General features: G+C 58.7%; 3 protein-coding genes across 9 annotated transcripts in view; 1 reads left to right on the top strand and 2 right to left on the bottom strand.

The window, feature by feature from the left end:
- Nucleotides 1–9,095, top strand: part of RAD54L2 (RAD54 like 2) — a 45,508-nt gene extending 36,413 nt beyond the window's left edge. For 4 of the 5 annotated variants that reach the window (XM_015874591.1, XM_015874593.2, XM_015874592.2 and 1 more), the window contains 8 exons: nt 295–394; nt 730–935; nt 2,148–2,323; nt 2,996–3,192; nt 3,310–3,506; nt 3,989–4,078; nt 4,627–4,719; nt 4,918–6,407. In XM_015874591.1, the coding sequence (XP_015730077.1) occupies nt 295–394; nt 730–935; nt 2,148–2,323; nt 2,996–3,192; nt 3,310–3,506; nt 3,989–4,078; nt 4,627–4,719; nt 4,918–5,906 (2,048 nt within the window). In that variant the 3' untranslated portion in view covers nt 5,907–6,407. Of the gene's footprint in view, nt 1–294; nt 395–729; nt 936–2,147; nt 2,324–2,995; nt 3,193–3,309; nt 3,507–3,988; nt 4,079–4,626; nt 4,720–4,917; nt 6,408–7,503 lie in introns of those variants that run through there. The other variant, XM_015874595.2, reaches the window with a different exon arrangement.
- On the bottom strand, nt 9,014–16,418 carry LOC107319613 (semaphorin-3D-like). 3 transcript variants are annotated; one of them, XM_015874597.2, is made up of 18 exons: nt 15,977–16,418; nt 14,002–14,329; nt 12,794–12,954; nt 12,646–12,708; nt 12,424–12,543; nt 12,245–12,347; nt 12,031–12,159; nt 11,808–11,953; nt 11,454–11,568; nt 11,297–11,366; nt 11,075–11,219; nt 10,778–11,000; nt 10,594–10,676; nt 10,481–10,522; nt 10,213–10,370; nt 10,054–10,118; nt 9,854–9,984; nt 9,014–9,786 (listed from the first exon to the last, which is right to left on the bottom strand). In XM_015874597.2, the coding sequence occupies exons 2-18, from the start codon at nt 14,102–14,104 to the stop codon at nt 9,418–9,420; spliced, it is 2,226 nt and encodes a 741-aa protein (XP_015730083.1). In that variant the 5' UTR covers nt 14,105–14,329; nt 15,977–16,418; the 3' UTR covers nt 9,014–9,417. The 3 variants fall into 3 exon arrangements, with proteins under 3 accessions (XP_015730083.1, XP_015730084.1, XP_015730082.1); XM_015874598.2 differs by having other exon boundaries at nt 14,002–14,269; XM_015874596.2 differs by lacking the exons at nt 14,002–14,329; nt 15,977–16,418 and having other exon boundaries at nt 12,794–13,995.
- A 1,755-nt stretch (nt 16,419–18,173) lies between these two features.
- The window catches only part of RBM6 (RNA binding motif protein 6), a 48,375-nt gene continuing 47,655 nt past the window's right edge, over nt 18,174–18,893 (bottom strand). Inside the window, exon 23 of the mRNA XM_015874601.2 lies at nt 18,174–18,459. Coding sequence (XP_015730087.1) covers nt 18,334–18,459 — 126 coding nt within the window. The 3' untranslated portion in view covers nt 18,174–18,333. The remainder of the gene's footprint in view (nt 18,460–18,893) is intronic.

Below are 18,893 nucleotides of genomic sequence, written 5' to 3'. Positions count from 1 at the left end.
AGCCTTAATGTGGTAGGTGTGTTGCAGCACTCCCAGTCTTGGCCTTGCCAAACTTGAGTAATGTTTTGGTTGATCTTTCAGTTGAACAAAGCCCAGGCTGGCTTGTTGCATAGCACCTGCCTGGCTGGGCAAATTAGAGATATGGAGTGGTTCAGTTATGGTCCAGGAGTGCATGAAGGTATAGAACTGGTTAGAAACCAGAGCCAAAGCTGAGTGGTTGGAAAGCAAATTTGTTCCGTTGTGATTCCCCCAGATATGCTGTGCTTATAAATGTGTCTTTAATTTCCTTCCTAGGGCTGGATGGCAGCACCTCTGCCTCAGAAAGGGAGCGACTGATTAACCAGTTCAATGATCCCAGTAACGCTTCTGTTTGGCTCTTCCTTCTGTCCACACGGTAAGCTGGCCAGAGCAGAAGGATGTAGTGGAAGACTTGCATTGCTCCTCCATATGCGTGTGGGTTTCCAATTTAGCTTCCTTTGTAACCTGCTCTCAAGAATTTATGGGACAATAGTACCATCTCCTTCTGTATTCCCTAGAGGTGTAAAACTGTAGCCAAGGTCTTCTGCAAACTGTTGATAACAGTCTTGGAAACCAGATAGAGGGTTGAAGTTGCCTGTAAAACTGTAGGAAGATTCCCATGGACACACCATGGCTGTGGTGGCTGCCCCTGCCTAGAAGCTTTGAATATTGGCCAAGGCAACTATTGGAAATTTTGCCTTTCATTTCCAGTGCTGGCTGTTTGGGTGTCAACCTCATTGGTGCGAACAGAGTGGTGGTGTTTGATGCTTCTTGGAACCCATGCCATGATGCCCAGGCTGTGTGCCGAGTGTACCGCTACGGGCAGAAGAAGCCGTGCCACATTTACAGATTGGTGTCTGATTACACCCTGGAGAAGAAGATCTATGACCGTCAGATCTCCAAGCAGGGCATGTCAGGTAGGTATAGACACAATACTGTTCTTGGCTGTTCCTCCTTTTGGCTCCTTTGAGTCTCGTTTCTGTGTTTTCATAGCTTTTTATTTTAACGGTTGAAAACCGAACAGCCAAAGAAGTTGGCAGAAGGAAGTTTTCTAAGGCAAAGTTTGATGTTTGAGTCAGCAGTGACATGAGACCCTGCAAGAAAATCTGGACAGAGCAGTGAGAGTTGTAGAGCCAGCATCCCACAGCAGAACTATGCTCTGCTGTGCCATTTACACTCCTTGTTACTTTCTTGGTTGTAGAAGAGACTTGGAGCTTGAGGGCTGCTGATCCCCCTCCCCGCATGCCTGGGCATTATTTTTTGAGTAGCTCTGTACCTCCAATTTCTCTGGCACCAAGAGAGCAAAAAATAGCAAAATAAAAGTACATACTGATATTTTTGACTGATAGAAATTACTCAGGAGCCAACATTAACGAATTCATTCGTGATCTAACCTGCCCTCATACCAGAAGTTCCTTTTGTGCTGGTTTGTGCCAGCTGTCAAGCTGCTCTTGTAGTGTATGCAGCCAAGGGCTGTAGTGACCCAAAGAGGGTTCTGCTGCCTGTGTTCTGCTTTGTCTCATCTCTGCTCTAGAGGCAGCAGCTCAGTGTGATCAGCTCAGTGTGCTGCTTTGCCCTTGAGGCAGAGTCTCCCAGTAGCTGGCCTCACTCCCAGGAGAGTCCTGAGTATGGATGTTTTCTCTACATCTTCCCTTTGCCCCACGTGCAGGAGGAAACGTCCAAGCAAAACTTTCAGGCTCTTGCAAGGGAGGGACCGTGGCTGCTTTTCTTAGCTTTCAACTCGAGACTTCTGTGGTTTTCAGCACCTGGTTGAGCCTTTTTGGTGGCGTTTTGGAGGGCCAAGTATTGACGTTGCCACCTTTATATCCCTGACCTTGTCTGTTTTCAACCTTAGGATGTGGAGGTTGTGAAGTGGGACACCATTTACATTTAGTTTCACGTTCCTGCATGCCTGCATTGCATTGCTGTGCAATTCAGAGGATGAGACATTTGTCAGTGTGATTTGGTCAGACAGGCTCGTCTCCCAGCATGATGCCTTAACATTTACACAAGGCTTCTGAAGAGCGTTCAGGTTGCAAAGAGGGAGCTCTGTAAGGACAGGAGTGCAGAAAGGGGAGCAGTGTCCATCTCTTCCCTTCTCAGCTCACACTGTTCCCTCCCTCTTCCAGATCGGGTGGTGGATGACCTGAACCCAGTGCTGAACTTCACCCGACGGGAGGTGGAGAATCTTCTGCATTTTGTGGAAGAGGAATCCGACCTTGCTCAGCTCTCCCTCAATCCAAGCAAGATGAAGGAGTCGGTTCTACAGTTAGCCTGTCTCAAGTATCCTCACCTCATCACCAAGGTATAAGACCAACCTGCTGCTTTTCTAGTAGAGCACTGTGTGGGCAAGAGGGGGCTGTTGGGGCTTGGCTATGTGATGGGGATGTGATGGCAAGAAGAACACATCAGTATGCTGGTGGGAATAGATAAAAATTCCTCCAGAGAGGGTCCTAAGAGACCTGCCCTTTGGTGTAGTATCTTCTACACATTTTGAGCCGCTTCTATCTTGGGCAGGATTGGGGGTAGGTGATAGGGCACCTCTTATTTTGACCAGGAAGGAGGCAGTGGAACATCTCAACTTGCTGCCAGCTCTCTTTCTGAAGTGATTTTAAAACAATGTAGGGGAAAGCCAGCACTTGGCTCTGCTGGGGAGAGCTCTGCTGGTAGGATGGTGCTGCAGAGTGAACCTGTGGCCAGGTGTTGGGCTCTGGTGGCTATGAGACATCTCAGCTGGCTCTGTGCTTGCACTCTTGGCTTGGCAGACATGATGGCTTAGCTGACTCTCAGTCAACCTTCAGGCTGTGCCTTGGTTGCTCTTGCAGTGTGTCCCCAGATATGCTGTGCTCTGACCAGCTCTGCCCCCACTCCCCTTGTCCCTCTTGCTGGGATGGGGACAGGGTGGCTGCCGTGTGGGGTATGTTGGTTCCCTCTTGCGGTGAGTTGGTGACAAAAGCTCTGTGCTGTTGGGCTGCAGGAGCCTTTTCAACATGAATCACTGCTGATTGACCGGAAGGAGCACAAGCTGACCAAGGCAGAGAAGAAAGCAGCCAAGAAGAGCTATGAGGAGGAAAAGCGAGCATCCGTCCCCTACACTCGGCCGTCCTACGCACAATATTACCCAGCCAGTGACCAGAGCCTGACGAGCATCCCTGCCTTCAGCCAAAGGAACTGGTAAGTGTCTGCATCTTTCCCTTCTTCCTGTGTTGTAGATGATAAATGAAGGCACAGAGGACATTTAGCTGTCCTGTCAGTGAGGACACTGCACTTTCCTCTCTCCTCTCTCACTAGGCGACCAGCGCTCAAAGGCGAGGACAAGCCAGTGGCAAGTGTCCGCCCAGTTCAGTCCACTCCCATTCCTATGATGCCTCGGCATGTCCCCTTGGGCAGTGCAGGATCAACCTCAAGTTCCAACCCTGCTGTCAACTTCCCCATCAATTATCTACAGCGAGCCGGTGTCCTTGTGCAGAAGATTGTCACAACCACAGGTGAGTTGCTGCTGCTCACAGGTAGTTGAGTTGTGATGACCACAGTGAGTTGAGGAGCAAGGTGAACTGCTGATGTCCACACAGGCTGTGGGTAAACAGATGTCAGAGCAACTGGTATCACTACTCTGCATTTGAGCAGTTCCCCAGAATGTGGAGGACTTTGCTTGCAGGTGTCTAAGGGGCACATGCTTGGTGGGTTACTGGGAGTGAACTCTTTGAGAGACGAGTGAATACTGCTTCCAGACAGGAGTAATCAGCTGTCTTTGCTGGGACAGGAGAAATGCTGTGCCAGAGCAGCACGGCTTTGCTTCCTTGAAGCCTGTGCTGCCTCCTGTACTGCTCAGAAATACACTTGGGGCTTGCTTCTGGCGCAGCACAGAGAGGAGGCAATAGCATTGCAAATGGAAGGGTTTGTTCCCCTCTCCCAGCTGTGAATGGCACACGGTTTCACAGGCATTGTTTGTTTCTTCCTCCACTCCCAGATATTGTGATTCCGGGTACAAACACATCCACTGATGTACAGGCGAGAATCAGTGCTGGCGAGAGCATCCACATCATCCGAGGGACAAAAGGTAAGGCCCTCTGCCTTGGGAAGATCTCTGGGTGGGGACTTGACCAATGCTAATTAGCAAAGAGGAGGATGGAAAGGCATCAGTCAGGCAAGGGGAGGAGATCTGGACTTCATAGTGGCTCTGTTGCAGCCCATGGTGTGCTCTTGCAGCTGACACTTCAGGACTATTGCAGCTATGACTGCATCTGCCTCTGAGAGGAGCTGTTGGATGTTGTTGCTGAGTGTCTTGTTCTCACAGCACCCACTGCATGTACTGGGGCAGCCAAACACTTTTCCCAGTGTTTCCAGAGCAAACTTAGCACCCTGAGTATGAGGTTCCACATTTCCCACTGGGTGTGGATGAGCTCCTACCCAGGAACACTGAAGAGGAGAATATGAGGAGTGAGGAAAGGCCAGAAGGCCCCCCACTGATCACCCTGCTTGTTCTGTCGGCCTGGCCTTCTGCAGCACTGCTGTTGTGTTCCTGCCTGGGCAGCCTCTCTGCTCAGTGGTTGGAGTCCTCAGTTGAGACCGGGAGCCGTGAATGAAGCTGTTCTCCCTCTGTTTCAGGGACGTACATCCGGACCAGTGATGGGCGGATTTTTGCTATTCGGACCACTGGGAAGCCAAAGGGCAACGAAGACCGTCGGGCAGCTGCCTCAGGTAAGGCTTGTGAGCGCTCTGCAGGGCTTGCTCGTCCACTTCCGTGCCTGAGTGTCTGGGGTGTTCTGTTCCCTGGCTGCCTTGTGTTCAGAGCTCGCCCCACAGCATCCCCACAATATCCTCACCTTTTCTCCCTCTCAGATCCCAGCTTCCTCTCCAGGGCTGTCTTTCTCACCTCCTCCACCTCCTTTTTTGCAGGCTCCCAGAGCTCTTCGCTGGAGTCCGCAAGCAACGGCAGACACAGTGCCTCATCCCCGCAGCTCCCCAGCGCGGAGGAGCTCACTCGGCCCATATCCCCCGACAGCCCTGAAATCATCAGCGAGCTGCAGCAGTACGCGGAGGCGGCAGCAGCCCGGGAGTCCCGGCACAGCTCCCCCAGCACCACCACAGCACAAGGCCACCCGTCCCGCACGGACAGCGCGCCCAGCATAGCGACTCGAGGAGCTGAGCAGCGCGCGGGGATTCACTGCGTGGCTGCCTCCGTGTCTTCAGCCCTGCCAGCCTCTGGCCAGCACGTCGATGCCCACTCCGTGTTGGACTTACGGGGCAACAAGCGCAAGTCAAGCTCGCCATCAACTCCGGAGGAGCAAACCCGCAGGCAGCAGAAGAAGCGCCAGCTGCCATCGTCCGTGCAGCCGTACGAACACGGGTACCCCGTCTCCGGTGGGTTCGCCATGCCTCCTGTCTCTTTAAACCACAACCTAACCCATCCATTTGCCTCCCAGCCAGGAAACTCCTTGTACATGGGCGCTGGCTCCTCTTACTACCAGCTGCCCAATTTACTCCCAGACCCTCATCTGGTGTTCCCTGTGACTACTGACCCTCTGCTGACAGCCGGCACCGCCAGCTCTTCTGCTGCTACCTCAGCCACCGCCAGCGTCCCCTCATTCATGCTAAACCCATCTCTGACGGGGGTGCTGCCCAGTTACTCGCTCCCCTTCACGCAGTCCCTCCTGCCCGAGCCCAGGATGTTCGCTCCTTTCCCAGCCCCTGTCCTGCCTAGCAGCCTTCCCAGGAGCATGGCATCCGCCTACCCTGGCTATGTGTCCCCTCACTCGGGCTACCCGGCCGGGGGCTTCCTTCGCTCCCAGGTGCCTCAGTTTGAACCCCAGGAGGTCCCAGAGGTGGGATGCAGCTCTAATGACGAGGACAAAGACGACGATGTTATAGAGATCACAGGGAAATAACGGGCCCAGCTCCCGCTCGGTCTCAGCTCCGCCGGGAGGCGAAAGTTGCAGGACCTCAGTGGGAGTCAGGATTTTCCCCCCATCCCCCCCGTCCCCAGGCCACGGCAGTGGGTTGGAGAAGGATGCAAAGGGGTTGGTTTTCTTCTTTTCGTTCTGTTCTGTCGTTTGGTTTCTTTGTTTTTTTTAGCCGTCAAGGATCTGAACTGTACTGAGGGCTGGGAGCTGGGTGGGGGGCATAGGACGGACCTGAAGGCCGGGGGAGCACGAGGCAGGGCCGGAGGGAAGCGGCGATGCAAACCATAGGAGTGCCTCCCTCCCATGCCCTGTCTGTCTGTCTGTCTCTGTTCTGTCTTGTCCGAAGGGGAGGCTCGGTGCCCATCGCTGCCCTTCTCAGCCCGGAGGCGCGGTGCTGGCGGGCGCTCTCCCTCTCACACGAACTGCCTTATCCGTGAGCTTCCCTCCCCAGGGGAGGTGGGGGCCAGGGGGAGGCTCCAGCGGAGGTCGGGGTTTGGGGATGGGGGGGGGGGAGGGGGGGGAAGTGTTTTTACCGGGGAGGGGAGTTTATGGGGGTGGGGGAGGGAGATTTTATGTCGTGTGTGTTGTAGGGGGAGGGATTGATGTAAAGAAAAAGAAAAAACAAAAAATGAACAACAACAAAAAACCGACACAAAATCACCCCACAATCTGTTGTCCTTTTCAAATTCTCTTCTAAGCCACGGGAGGGCTCCGGGCCCTTCTGGGGCAGCCAACTGAGGTAGGTCCATCCCACTGTGCCCACTGTGTGGCAGCTGCAGGGGGTCCCAGTGCCCCCCCCCCCCCAACCCTGCAGACCATGGACTGGGTGGGCTGAGCCCCAGGCAGGGCAGGGGGCTGCACCCGGCTGGCAGCTCTGCGATGGGAGCCACTTCCCCCCGCCCCACACAGAATCTCTACCTTAATTTATTACATGAAGGCGTCGTATTTATTGCTCGGGGGAATCTTTCTATTTCTAAATTAATTTCTGTGTGAACGCAAAAGGAATCCGTGAAGCTCTGACCTCCATCACTCAGTGGATGCTTGTCGGGCTGTGTGGCAGGGGGAGCAGCTGAAGCATAGGGCAAGTTGGCTGTGGCCTCGTAGCTTCCCCTCATCACACCATATCCCATGGGGGCTGCGGAGCAGCTGGGCAGGCACGGAGCCCTCCAGTGCTCTCAGGGCAGGTGGAGGAGCCGCTGTGCTCCTTCCAGGTGTGGAGGCTGGATGGGAGGAAGGAGAGGCAGCTCTGCAGGGCTCGGGTGAGCCCTGGGGGCTCTCGGAGCCTGTTTGGTGCTGGCTGGGAGCAGGCAGGGCAGGGCAGGATGCGCTGCCATCCTCCATCAGGGCTGCGCGCGACGGAGATGTGGCATGGAAACAATAAAAGAACTGTTCCGGGGCTTTCCTAGTGTCCTTCTCTGTTCAATGGCCGTTGTCTGTCAAACATAACCACGCCGCTCGTAGAAGCCTTAGATCGACAGTTTAGCTATGCAAATTATTTTAATTATTATTATTAATTATTTTTATTATTATTATTTTTTAAGACAAACATTAAAATAGTGCTTTCTTCTTTAACATATCCTAGGAGTTGAAAACCGAGGGGTTCTGAGCAAACTGCTGGACAACTTGTCTTTGGATGCACCATGGAAATAAAAATCAAACCCCCCCACAAAAGTAACAAAGCAAATTAACTGATGGTGTTCATGCAAGTTCCTCCAAAGCCGTGACAGTGCTGCCTTGTGAGTCGTGCCCTCCCGTGCTCTGTGTGTCCTCCTGCGCACAGCCCTGTGCCGCTGCCCGCCGCGTCCCCGTGAGGCTGTGGTTGCTGGTGGATTTGGGGATGGGTCGTAGCAACGGGTGGTCCCGGTGGGGAGAGTGGGAGAGGAGTGGCAGCCCAGCCCCCCCACCCCCTGCAGCTCGGGACCCTGCACTGAGATGTGTCCCCGCTGGGCTGTGTGCCGCTGCAGGTGGTGGCATTTGGGACAGCTCTGTGGGCAGCCTCCCTGCAGCTCTCCAGGCACCTGCCCTGGTCCCAGGCACCCTTTGGGCACAACGGGGTCCCCCTTGAAGAGGGTCCGTGTCCCCACACCCATCAGCCCGGCCCAAGGGGTGGCCATCACCGTTGCATTCCTGCTGGGCATCACCTGCCCATCCGCTCCCTCCTCCTCCCAGCACCACGGGGTTGTGCAGGCTGTTCCTGAGTGGAGGGACCCCTGTGAGCCCTGCAGCCCCTCTCCTGGGGATCCCCACCCTACACCCCCTCCCTCAACATGTGGTTCTGCTGCAGGGCTCCTGTCCCAGTCCTGAGCCTGGAGCGCCGCTTTCCCACCTGGTTCAGTGCTCTCTTTATTTTTGCTGCTGACTTTGTCTCCCAACCACCAGCGGTAGCGGTGGGGCAGGGGGTGACGCTGGGGACAGCCCTGCAGGGCTCTGCCCGGCTTCTTAGAGAACCTAAGGAAGAACTGGGGGGCAGTGGGGTGATGTCCCAGGGCCGGGGTGGGCTCTGCGGGGTGCCAGGGGGTGGCTGCAGATGCACACACACAGCAGGGGGTTCTGGCTAGCAGGGGGGTGTTCACTACAAATGATGATGTGTTTTGGCTCAGCAACAGCAGCAAACAGCTGAGCGCCACCAGAACATCGCTCAGTTGAGGGGTCAAAAGATGCAAAGGGCAGCGACGCATTCGCAGCTGGTGTTGCTCGCCGCACTTGGGTGAATTGTGTTTGTGCAGGGGAGGAACTAGGGGAAGGGCTGGGGAGTGTTGGGCACAAGGGGACGCAATGTGATGCTGTGGGGACGCCGTGCAGGATGTGTCCCTTTGCTGGGTCAATGGCACCGGCTCACGGCACAGCCACGGGCACACAGAGCCCGACTGAATCCATCCATGAGTCTCACTTTGGTTTTCCTGTTGTTTTGGGGTTATTCTTTCGGTTTTGAACTCCCGCCTTCATTTGTGGCTGGTCTTTTGTGGTTGGAAGGAGGAGCACCCAGCAGGGCGGGTGGGTCGGTGCCCCACGCATGATCTCGTGCTTCCCTCTGCTCTCTGTCCAACAGGCTGTGCTTGCCTGAGCTCCCGGAGCAGAGACTTGGAACAATCTGTTGTTTATATGATGTATTTATTTTTACTTGTGTTTCATGTCATTTTTTTGTTTTTAATAATAAATTGTAAGTTGGTATAATTGCCTGTTGTCTCTCTGGCTTTGGAATCCATAACAGTGCTGTGGGCTGGGCTGGGAGCGGTGGGCACCCCTCAGCCCTCCGGGATGGTGCTGGGGGTGGGTGCTGCACCCACTGTGGGTCCAGGTGCTGCCGAGTGCTGGGAGCCACGTGCAAGAATGGCTGCTTTCCATTCTCAGCCTCTTGTCTTCCTTATTGCTGCTAAGAACAGGCCAGGGAAGAATGGGAATCAGCTCCTCAGGGCACGCAGGCTTTGTGTCCAGGAGCCAAGGCAGGCAGTCCCAGCACAGTGTGAGGTAGTTGTATTGGGGAGGCTCTGTGCCCCTACAGCCTCCGGGGCTGCCGGCGCACACGGCTGCTCTTGCTCTCGGGCGCACGGTGCTGCCACTTCTGCTGCCAGGCCTTCTGCCGCTGCCGCTCGCGGAGCCGCAGTGCGGTGCAGTAGGATTCCAGGCTGCCGCTGCCCGGTGCCCCCAGCGCCCGAGGGTCCGTCCAGCTGCTCTCGGCTCCTTTACTGTGGCGATGTGGGGGCTCTGTGGCCTCATGCTGGATGATGTGCAGGCTGTAGCGCGTGAGGGGCCGGGAGAAGGAGCGCTCCACAGCCTGGCACTCGTAGGTGCCAGCGTCCTCCCGGTCCAGCTGGCGGATCAGCAGCCCTTGCTCCAGCACCGCCACGCGCCCACTGCTCCTCACCTGGGCACGGGCACAGTCAGGCTCTGCCATCCCCCTCGCCCTCACCCCATCCCCGCCGCCCTCATACCTCGCTCAGCCCCGGCCCCTCTCCACGCTGTGCCAACCACCGCACCGCTGTCTGCGGGGAGCGCGCCCGGCACTCCAGGAACGTGGAGTTCTTCTCCACACCGAACACCGGCCGCTCCACGGCCACCATCCCTGCATGGGAATGGGATGGGGTGGGCCCCAGCATTGCATGGCATGGTGGCGGAAGGTGCTGGCACTCACCCTCTGCTGTGTCCTGGCACTGGCTGAGCACATCAGCCTTCAGCACGTCCTGGCACCGGGCACGTCTGTGGGACAGTGGATGGGGCTGCGCTGGCACCTCTTTCCAGCCCAGGGCTGCCCCATGCAGGGAACGCAAGGTGACCTCATGGCGTTGCTCACCGCTTCTCTGTGAGCAGCATTGGGCTGCAGGCACTGCCGTCCCACGTGCAGTAGGGATCTCTGGCCAGACAGCAGTCCATGCAGGTCTGCCCGTAGAGCTCACAGCGGGACAGGGAGAGCTGCAGCAGCCCCTGCGTGCTGCTCACCAGCAGCTCCTGCTGCTCAGGTACACGGCAGTGGTCAGTGGGACAGGGGCCTTGGTACAGCTGGGGGGTGATGGGCCGGGGTCAGACACTCTGTGCCTTGGGGTAGAAGCATGAGGACTCACCCGCTTTGGTGACAGCTTCATGTCCAGGATGGGTGAAGGCACCTGGAGGGCAAAAGGAGGCACTGAGGCCTTGCTGGGCACAGGGCAGTCGCTCCCACTAAGTGCCTCCATACCTCGGTGACGCTGATCTCCTCCAGACTCACAGCCTCAGCACCCGCCTCACCGGGCAGCCCCACCTTCAGCACCTTCCCATCATCTGCCAACACAGAGACACGTTGTGGGGTGGGGGTCTGACAGTGCACACACACCCTTTGCCTGGCTCCATTCCCCACCCCCAGTGTCGTGCCGAGCCCCCACCTGTGCCAAGGAAGAGCACGTCGTAGTGGCGGCCCTCAGCCTCCAGCCGGTGCACCAGCAGCTGCCGCAGCCGGTAGGGAACGTTGGCACGGAGCAGGACGGGCCGGCGGCCCAGCGGGCGGATGGGCTCCCACATCAGCTGGTGGGTGCGCACGAAGCTGATCAGCTCGTCGGGGAAGTCCTTGGTGGAGCGGAGCAGGGGGTCGTATGTCTCACTGGGGCACTGCGGGGAGCACCAAGGGATGAGTCACGGCCAGGACGGACCCTCCTGCTGCCACCGACCGCCCGCATCCGTACCGTGCCAGGGCGGGGATAGGGGACTCGGCCCTTGTACTGCGTCCAGCGGTGGTCGAAGCCCTCCTTGTGCGCAAAGGGGCCGCTGAAGGCTGCCCTGACTGCAGCCATGGAGTAGACGCAGACGGCGGAGCCACTGAACACAGCGCTGCGGGGCGGCTGTCAGTGTAACGGGGTGAGGACTGGGGAGGCTCATGGATGCTCCATGCTTGGGGGTGGGCTCACCTGGATGCCGTGAAGAGGCCGAAGATGAGGGGGTTCTGCGGGTCTCGTGTGTGGAGAAGGAAAACGTCCTCTGCAGAGAGAAGAGAGAGAGAGAGCAGTGGCTGTGTGCTGGGTGCTGGGTGCTGGGCAGCAGCAGCCCCAGGTGAGAGGCACTCACCCAGCTGGTCAAAGTGTGTCTGCGTGCCCTGGGGTCCAGGGATGGAGCACAGCAGACGGGCCTTGAGGAAAGTGCTCCAGCGGTTGATGAGGCCACGCTTCCCTCCGACATCGTTCTGCTGGGCACTGAGTGCTACAAAACCTGCCTGGCCTGGCATCCACCCACCCAGCCCAGCACCAGCACCAGCACTGGCAAATGGGCACAGCCCCAACCCCTGCGCTGCCTGGGTGCCCAGGGATGGGGATGCACTCATGGCTCTGCAGCAGAGCACCGGCAGAGGTGGGGCACCAGCCCCGCAGCAGGGATGGGGACTGCAGCCGGGGAAGCCAAATGCCCACCTGGCTGCACACTGACCTTGCAGACCCGGGCCACCCTGGCGTGGATGTGCCGCCGCTCCCACTGCCCGCCCTCCAGGGCCATCTCACGGAAGAAGACGTAGACTTTGTCGTCGTGTGGGTTGTGGGTGTCGGGGATGGCGAAGGCACCGATGAATGTGGGCTCTGTGAGCAGCAGCACGGCGTTGCCCCACGCCCACAGCTTCCCACAGGGCCGCCAGCCGGGCCTGGAGCCCACATACCGTGCAGCCAGTGGTCCTGGTGCTGCTCCGTACGGATGTAGCCCCGCTCAGCTCCACCGACCTCGGTGCGGAAGAAGGCGGCGCTGCTGCCCATGAAATCGCTGGAGGTGCCCGAGTACAGCTGCCCATCTGCGGGGCAGGGCGGGTGTGAAGCAGCTGGGAGCCGCCACAGACCCTCCTTTCCCCAACACCTTCCCCATTACTCCGCTCTTACCGACCAGCAGTGCAGCAAAGGGCTGCCGGGGGCTGTATGGGCACCGTCCTCGCCCCGACTGCAGGGAGTGGCTCAGCAGCCGCATCACCGGGACCCCGGGACCCTGTAGGGCACAAGGGGGGGGGTCAGTTTGCTGCAGGGATGCGCTGAGACCGGGAGCTGCCACAGGGAATCCCCACCTGCCCGTGGGCTCCCAGCTGCACGAAGGCACAGACGGGCTGATAGGCGCCGGTCCCGCAGGCCAGCACGTGGCTGCTGTTGTAGGGCTGGAGGAGGCGGATGAAGTTGGCGCACTCAGTCTGCAACGGGGGAGATGGATGTTAGCGATGGGCACAACTGAGCGCTGGGGCTCAGCTCTCAGTGCCCAGAAGCCACAAGCAGAACTTCCCAATCCCACTCACCTCCACGTCCTTCCCGGTCAGCAGGCAATGCTCCACCTGCGCCCTGGGTGCCGGCCAGGAGATCTGCAACCACACACAGCCTGGGCTGATGGGGATGCGGTGCCGGATGCCGGCATTGCCCAACTCACACCCACTGCCCCACACTGACCTTCTCGGGCTCCCTGCCCGGCTGCTCCAGGTGCAGCAGGACGATGTGGTTCTTGGCTCCCACCATCAGCCAGGCCCTGTCCTCATCCAGCAGCAGCGCCTGGGAGCCTGGTACGTCCCCTGGGGTCAGCAGCCACCGGGAGCTGTTGGATTTCAGCAGCTCTGAAGGCACAGGGAGGGAGGAAGGGAGGCCATGAGGGGACCCCGCTGACATGAACCCAAGCACGTGGGTGGGAGCAAAGCACTGGGGTCCCAGCTGGGCACACGGCCACGTTAAGTGCATGGGACGTGGGCACTGGTGCGTCTGCAGCAGCTGGGAGGAAGCGACCTGACGTAGAGCAGGGGAAGGAGCAGCGCTGTGCAGGGCCGGGCAGGGGCTGCCATGAGCTTCCACTGAGTGAATGGGATGAGCAGCTGGATTCCTGTCCCTGCTTTCGCCGTGCAGCGGCTGCGGCGATGGGTGAGACACATCCTCTCCTTTGTGCCATTATCTCCCAAGGACAGGCTGTTTTTCCTGAGCCTCAGCATCCTCGGTGCGGGCTGACCTGGCTTCCCGGGGTCACCGCCTGCCCCACACACATCCCACAGCCCAGGGGGGCTCCGCACCTCCATCCCCTCACTGGTTGGGCACAGCCTCACCCTGCAGCCCCACACAGTGCAGGGACACAGGGACTGTCCCGCTGTGACCCACACTCACCTCTCGCTGTGCCCGTCCTTCCTGCGCTCCCACGGCATCACTGCTGTCATTTCCTTCTGCGAGCTGCTCACGTCTTCCCTCACCCCCCCAGCTCCAAGCTCCCTCTCTCTCCCACGCTGAGCCCCGACGTGCGGCTCTCAAAGGCCCTTTTATTTGATATTTATTTCTTTTTTTTTTTCCCCTTAGGGTTTTCCAAACCCAAACTTCTGGAGCCGTTGTGTCCTTGAACCTGCCGCCCCTCGCTGTCCGTGAGTCACATCCCGTGCCATTGTTCCATTGTCCCCCAGCCCTCCCGATGCTGGGAGCTTCCTCTGCTGCCTCTGCCCATGACTGCGGGGTCGGCGTGCGGCCCCACGGAACCGCATCCCCGGGAGGGGCAGCACCTCGGATGGGATGGGATGGGGGGGGGGGCGCATGAAGGAAATGGGACAGAAGTTGGTGGGGACATCGCCACGTGTGGGGGTGTCACAGCCCCGTGCCGACACCCTGCGCTCCCACCCGCAGCCCCTCACCTCTGTATGTGACACGGAGCCGTGGGTTGTGCTGTCTCCACGTCCCGGCGCTGAGCGGCCACAGCAGCAGCGCCCAGAGAAGGGCTGCAGCCACCGGGGCCATCGCTGCGGCCGAAGGGAAGAAGATGCTCCGCGATGCGCTCAGCCCCAGCTGCGACCTGCGTGACACCAGCGTGGGCCCGGGCGGCAGCGGGGGGTGGCACCGTCCCACGGACACGCCGCTTCTCCTGCAGGCGGGGCGAGACGGAGCGTCCTCGGATGGAAACAGCTGCGGGCGATGAATCCAGGGCTAAGCTAAACACTGCCGACAGCTTCAAATAATCAACTCCTGAGAGAGGGGATGGAGAGGGGCTGCTGCAGAGGGATGTTGGCAGCACTTTCTGCCGTGCCACAAACAGGGCAGGAGCCCAAACGGCCGCGGGGGGAAGGGAGCTGGAAGAGCTCGGTCCCCAGGGGCGGAGGGGGCCGGGTGAGCCCGCAGCCACCCCCGCCATGTGCCGCCCCACAGACCCCGATTGTCTCTCGGTTAATCCACAGCCCCGCGGGCTGCGCTTCTTGGGTTACAGCGGGGCCGGCAGCTGGGGGAGAGCAGGGGATGGGGCTGCGGGATGAGGCGAAGCCGGGCAGCCGTGAAGGCAGGTGGCGATGGGGCACCACGCCGTGTCCCGTGGGTTTGCTACCCCGTGGCTCATCCCACGTCACCGTGCCCTGCCGGTGCCACGCGTGCCCATGGCTGCATCGTTAGGTTGGGCTGCTCCATGAGCGCTGCCCGTGCCTTTGTCCCCCGGGGACCGTGTGATGGATGCCCCACAGCTGCTCCATCAGGCAGCGGCAGCTGTCGTCCCTGTCCTGCTGACCCAGAGCCGCTGGAAGGGATGGATGGATGTTCACAGAGCTGGATCCCAAAAGCAGGGTGTGCCGTGCCCTTGGGACCAGGGGTTGCACACAACCAGCAGCCCCAGAGCGAGGTCCCCTCAGCCTGGAGGGAACACAGCCACATTCCCAGCACCATCCACACCCCGGTGCGACACGTGGGCCGAACCCAGCCCTCATCCCGTGTCCAGCTCATGGCTGACACCTGATACGGCCTCTCCTCCTCCATTCTCAGAGCTGGCTGAGCTGTTCGGAGGCCGAGACGTGAGTGGGGCTCCTGGGTGGGATGGGGCCCTCAGGCACCCCCAGACCAGACCTCAGACCCTCAGCTACCAAGGCATCATGCAGAGCCCCCCGTGGCTCCTAAAGCACAATTCCCTCATTCCCAACCCCTGCCCCCTTAGTGCTGCCCTGCACAGGAGCATCGACCAGCACGTGGCTTCAAACCACGCCTGGGGACCGGGGCAACAGTTCACATCATTGGGGTTTCCTGTTTAATTCTCAACCAGAGGATCTGGAACGATGGAGCCCTGCCTCGCATCCTTGTGGAATTCGGTGAGATTAGATTAGAGATGAATTCTTCCCATATTTCCTTATAGTGTTGATATTTCTGCTTTCAAACCGACCTCCCTATCTCCGCCTCATAAACCCTCGGGGTGTTTATTTCTCTGTCACATTCAATGCCCTCAGCTTTGCAGGATAAATCCACACATTGCAGCAAGGCACAGCACCCTGAGCATCACACCGACCTGTCCCAGCACAACCACCCCAATATTCCCATTCTGTGCTCACCACTCACCCCAGTGCCCTCATTCTGGTCTCACCAGCCATCCCAGTGCCCTGTCCCAGCACACCAACCCTCCCAGAGCCTCCACCCTAAGCACATCATCCACTTAATGCCCCCATTGCGGGCCCACCAACCGTCCCGGCGCACCAACCCCGAACCCGACGGCACGGAGCTCACTCAGCGATACGACGCACGAAGGCACAAAGCGCCCACAGCCCGACCCGGAGCTCTCACTCACACCGGGACCGTCCAGCACCCAGCGGAGCTCTGCGGCTCCGGGGCACAGGGCGATTCCCGCATCGCTCCGTTACTCACCCGGGAGCCGCGGAGCCGCCGCCCGCCGATGGCAGCACCTGGGGCTCGGGGCGGGGCCGGGGGCTGCTCCCATTCCGTCCGTCCGTCCGTCCATCCGTCGGTCCGTCCGTCCCCTCGTCCCTCTCAGCCCCGCGGTGCGGGCGGCTGTTGCCATCTAGCGGTGCGGGGCTCCCAAACGTTGCGCTCCCGCAGCTCCGCGGGGTGGGACAGCGCAGGAACCCGTCGGGTGCGGCTGATGGAAGCGCTCCGCACATCGGAGCGGCCATAGGAGCATTGGAGCAGGGGTTGGGCAGGGGAACCTTTCCCCAGCCGGGCTGATATGGAGGAACGCGGGCAGGTGTGGGCTCCCCGTGTCTGCATTGTGCCAACGGGGCACAGCCCGAGCGCAGGGCGCTCACCACGCGCTTATAGGGGTTTGCTCGGGGTGGGCCGTGACAACAGGGTGGGAGCTGCCCCCGCTGCTGACCCGGCTCTGAGCCCCTCCGGGGCAGCCCTCGCTTCTCACACCATTAGGACAACGAACCTCCTGCAGCCGGGCTGCTGCTCTCCTTCCCCCATCCACCCAACGCATTGCCGGGGGGAACAATGCATTGGGCCCATGGGTGCTCCATTGCCAGGTTTCCCACCATGGCAGCTCTGGCGAGGTGCAGACAAGGCAGCTCCCGGCCTTCCCCAGCTCCATTTGGGACCTGCTCCATTTGGGACCAGCCCATCCTTCCATTGTGCAGCCGCAGGGCTCCATCCCCTGGGGGAGCAGGGCTCTCATTTCCCCGCTTCCTCACTGCACACCCAGCCGGCAGGATGCCGAGGTGCATCGAGCAGCTGGAAACCCTCCCATGGAGGAAGGGGAGATGGCCAGATTCAGAGCTGGGCTTCCGTGTTGGCCACATTGTGGTTCTCAGCTCCATTCTAGCCAACCCCGGGGTCTGCAGCAGCTCTGACACAGGCTGAGCCTCTTGGAAACAGGAGACAAGTAATTAAAAGAGATGAAGGTAATTGCAGCACAGCTGTGGTTTCAGCTGAATGCTCTTGAAAAACATCCTATCAATGGTATCAAAGACACCCAAAACATCACCCCAAGTTTGGTTTGGGTTTCTACACCACCACCACGCTGGTATCCCCAGCAGATGACTGTATTTGCCAGCATTCTCTACCCCTAACTGTACAACCAGGGCTGCCTGGTCACACTCCACTCCAGCCCTGTGTCCCTGCAACCCTCCCTGCAGACACTCGAGGGAGCCCACAGGTTTTCCCCATTCATTCCTCCCCTGGTTTGGAGGTGGCTGGGAGGAGCAGGCTGGGCTGCCCCAAGGCTCTCGTTGGGGATCCACCTGCTCTCTGGTTCCACTCTAACTGAGCTCCTGCTCTGTGGACCCAAACTGCTCCCAGCTGCTGAATAAATGCCTTCATTTTAGGGCATGAGCATTAAGGCCCACCTGAACTTCCATACAGACCTCCTTGAGCAGCTCCTCTCCCTGGCTTTACACTGGAGCCCCAAGACAGAGCACAAAGTGGGTCTCCAGCAGCAGAGAGCTGCCTACCAGCCCTTAATAAAGGATGCTCCTTGCCCTGGGTGCACGAGCCTCACGCCATGGACTCACCAGCACCACAGGTTTCCCTGCATCCTCCATGGCTGGGTGCAGCACTGAGGTACCAGCAGCACTTCGTACCTTTCTTGGGTTACCTGTGCCAGAGAAATGCAGCCTTGACAAGTCCTCTGCTCTCTTCACAAGTTGTTGGCTGCTGCAGGTGGTCCTTTACCTCCCAGTCTTGCTGTCTTCCTCTGGTGTGTAAGCAGCAGCTGTGTGTAAGTCAGGGCAGCTCCATCACCACCCACTGTGGGTTGGGCTCAAGGTCTGCCCAGGCCACACTCAGCCCAGCAGTGCTGTCCCAGCTGAGCTCACACACACACATATATACTCACTTTCATCGTGCTTCAGCCAAACTGCCCTGGACACATCCCTGTCCCAGGAGCTGCCCCTGCATGAACAGCACTTGCTGAGGACAGGATGAATCCCAAATGCTCCCCATTTCCAGCCAGGTCTTGAGGCTGTTTCTTCTGCTCCCTGTCCCCACCAAGCACACAGCACCAGGACACCCAGCCCTGACACAGACGTAGGTTCCAGGCCCTTTCAGCAGGTAGCTGAACACAGCAGGTATCCTCCAAAGCAACAAACGCCATTTCAGGCAAGAGGCAGCACTGACAAATTTTCAGTTTTATTAAAAAAAACAACCTAGCAGCAAACCCTGTAACAATTCAAAGACAAAGGAACCAAAAAAACAACCCAACCCCAAGGGAACGTTACACAGAGAAAGAGACGAGAGATGGGAGACAGGCTTGGGCTTTTGTCCACCATTTACTCCAGCTCCTTATAGCGGGCAAACATCACCCTCCTGACGGCGTCACGGTAGGTCTCATTGGATTGCCTCCTGTTGGGCCTCCCTTGTGCACCCAGGCCAGGTCCCCTCTTCCGATTCTCTGCCTGAAACAGGGATGGAAACAGAGCAAGGGAAAGCACCGGTGTGAGAGCTGGGCTCCCTGGGAGCCGACTGCAGTTTGCCTGTACTTGCACAAGCTCAGCAGTTCTCTCTTCTAACAGCGTTCCCATGGAATCTAGTAGCTCACTTTGAAAGTCAACCAGTTCTTAACGACCGGCTTTGGCAGCCAGCGTCTGAATTATTCAGTAATACCTGCCAAGAGTTAACCCAGGAGATCTGGCCCAAGACCGAAAGTTTCTCCTGCTTTTAAGTCTGACTTCTCTGGATACCAGAGATGTGATCAATTAGGCTGGGAGATCAAAGTGTGCTGGGGTAGAAGCGGACACATGGTGCTGCCCAGCAGGATTTGGAAGAGGGAAGGAAGCACATCTCTCTCTGGACACTTTGCAAAGCGCCTGTAGGAGCTGCACGAGGGCCG

This window comes from Coturnix japonica, chromosome 12 (genome assembly GCF_001577835.2).
Source record: "Coturnix japonica isolate 7356 chromosome 12, Coturnix japonica 2.1, whole genome shotgun sequence".
Taxonomy (NCBI): Eukaryota; Metazoa; Chordata; class Aves; order Galliformes; family Phasianidae; genus Coturnix; species Coturnix japonica.
The sequence above is the reverse complement of the archived record's forward strand: the minus strand, read 5'-3'. Positions and strand labels throughout refer to the sequence as shown.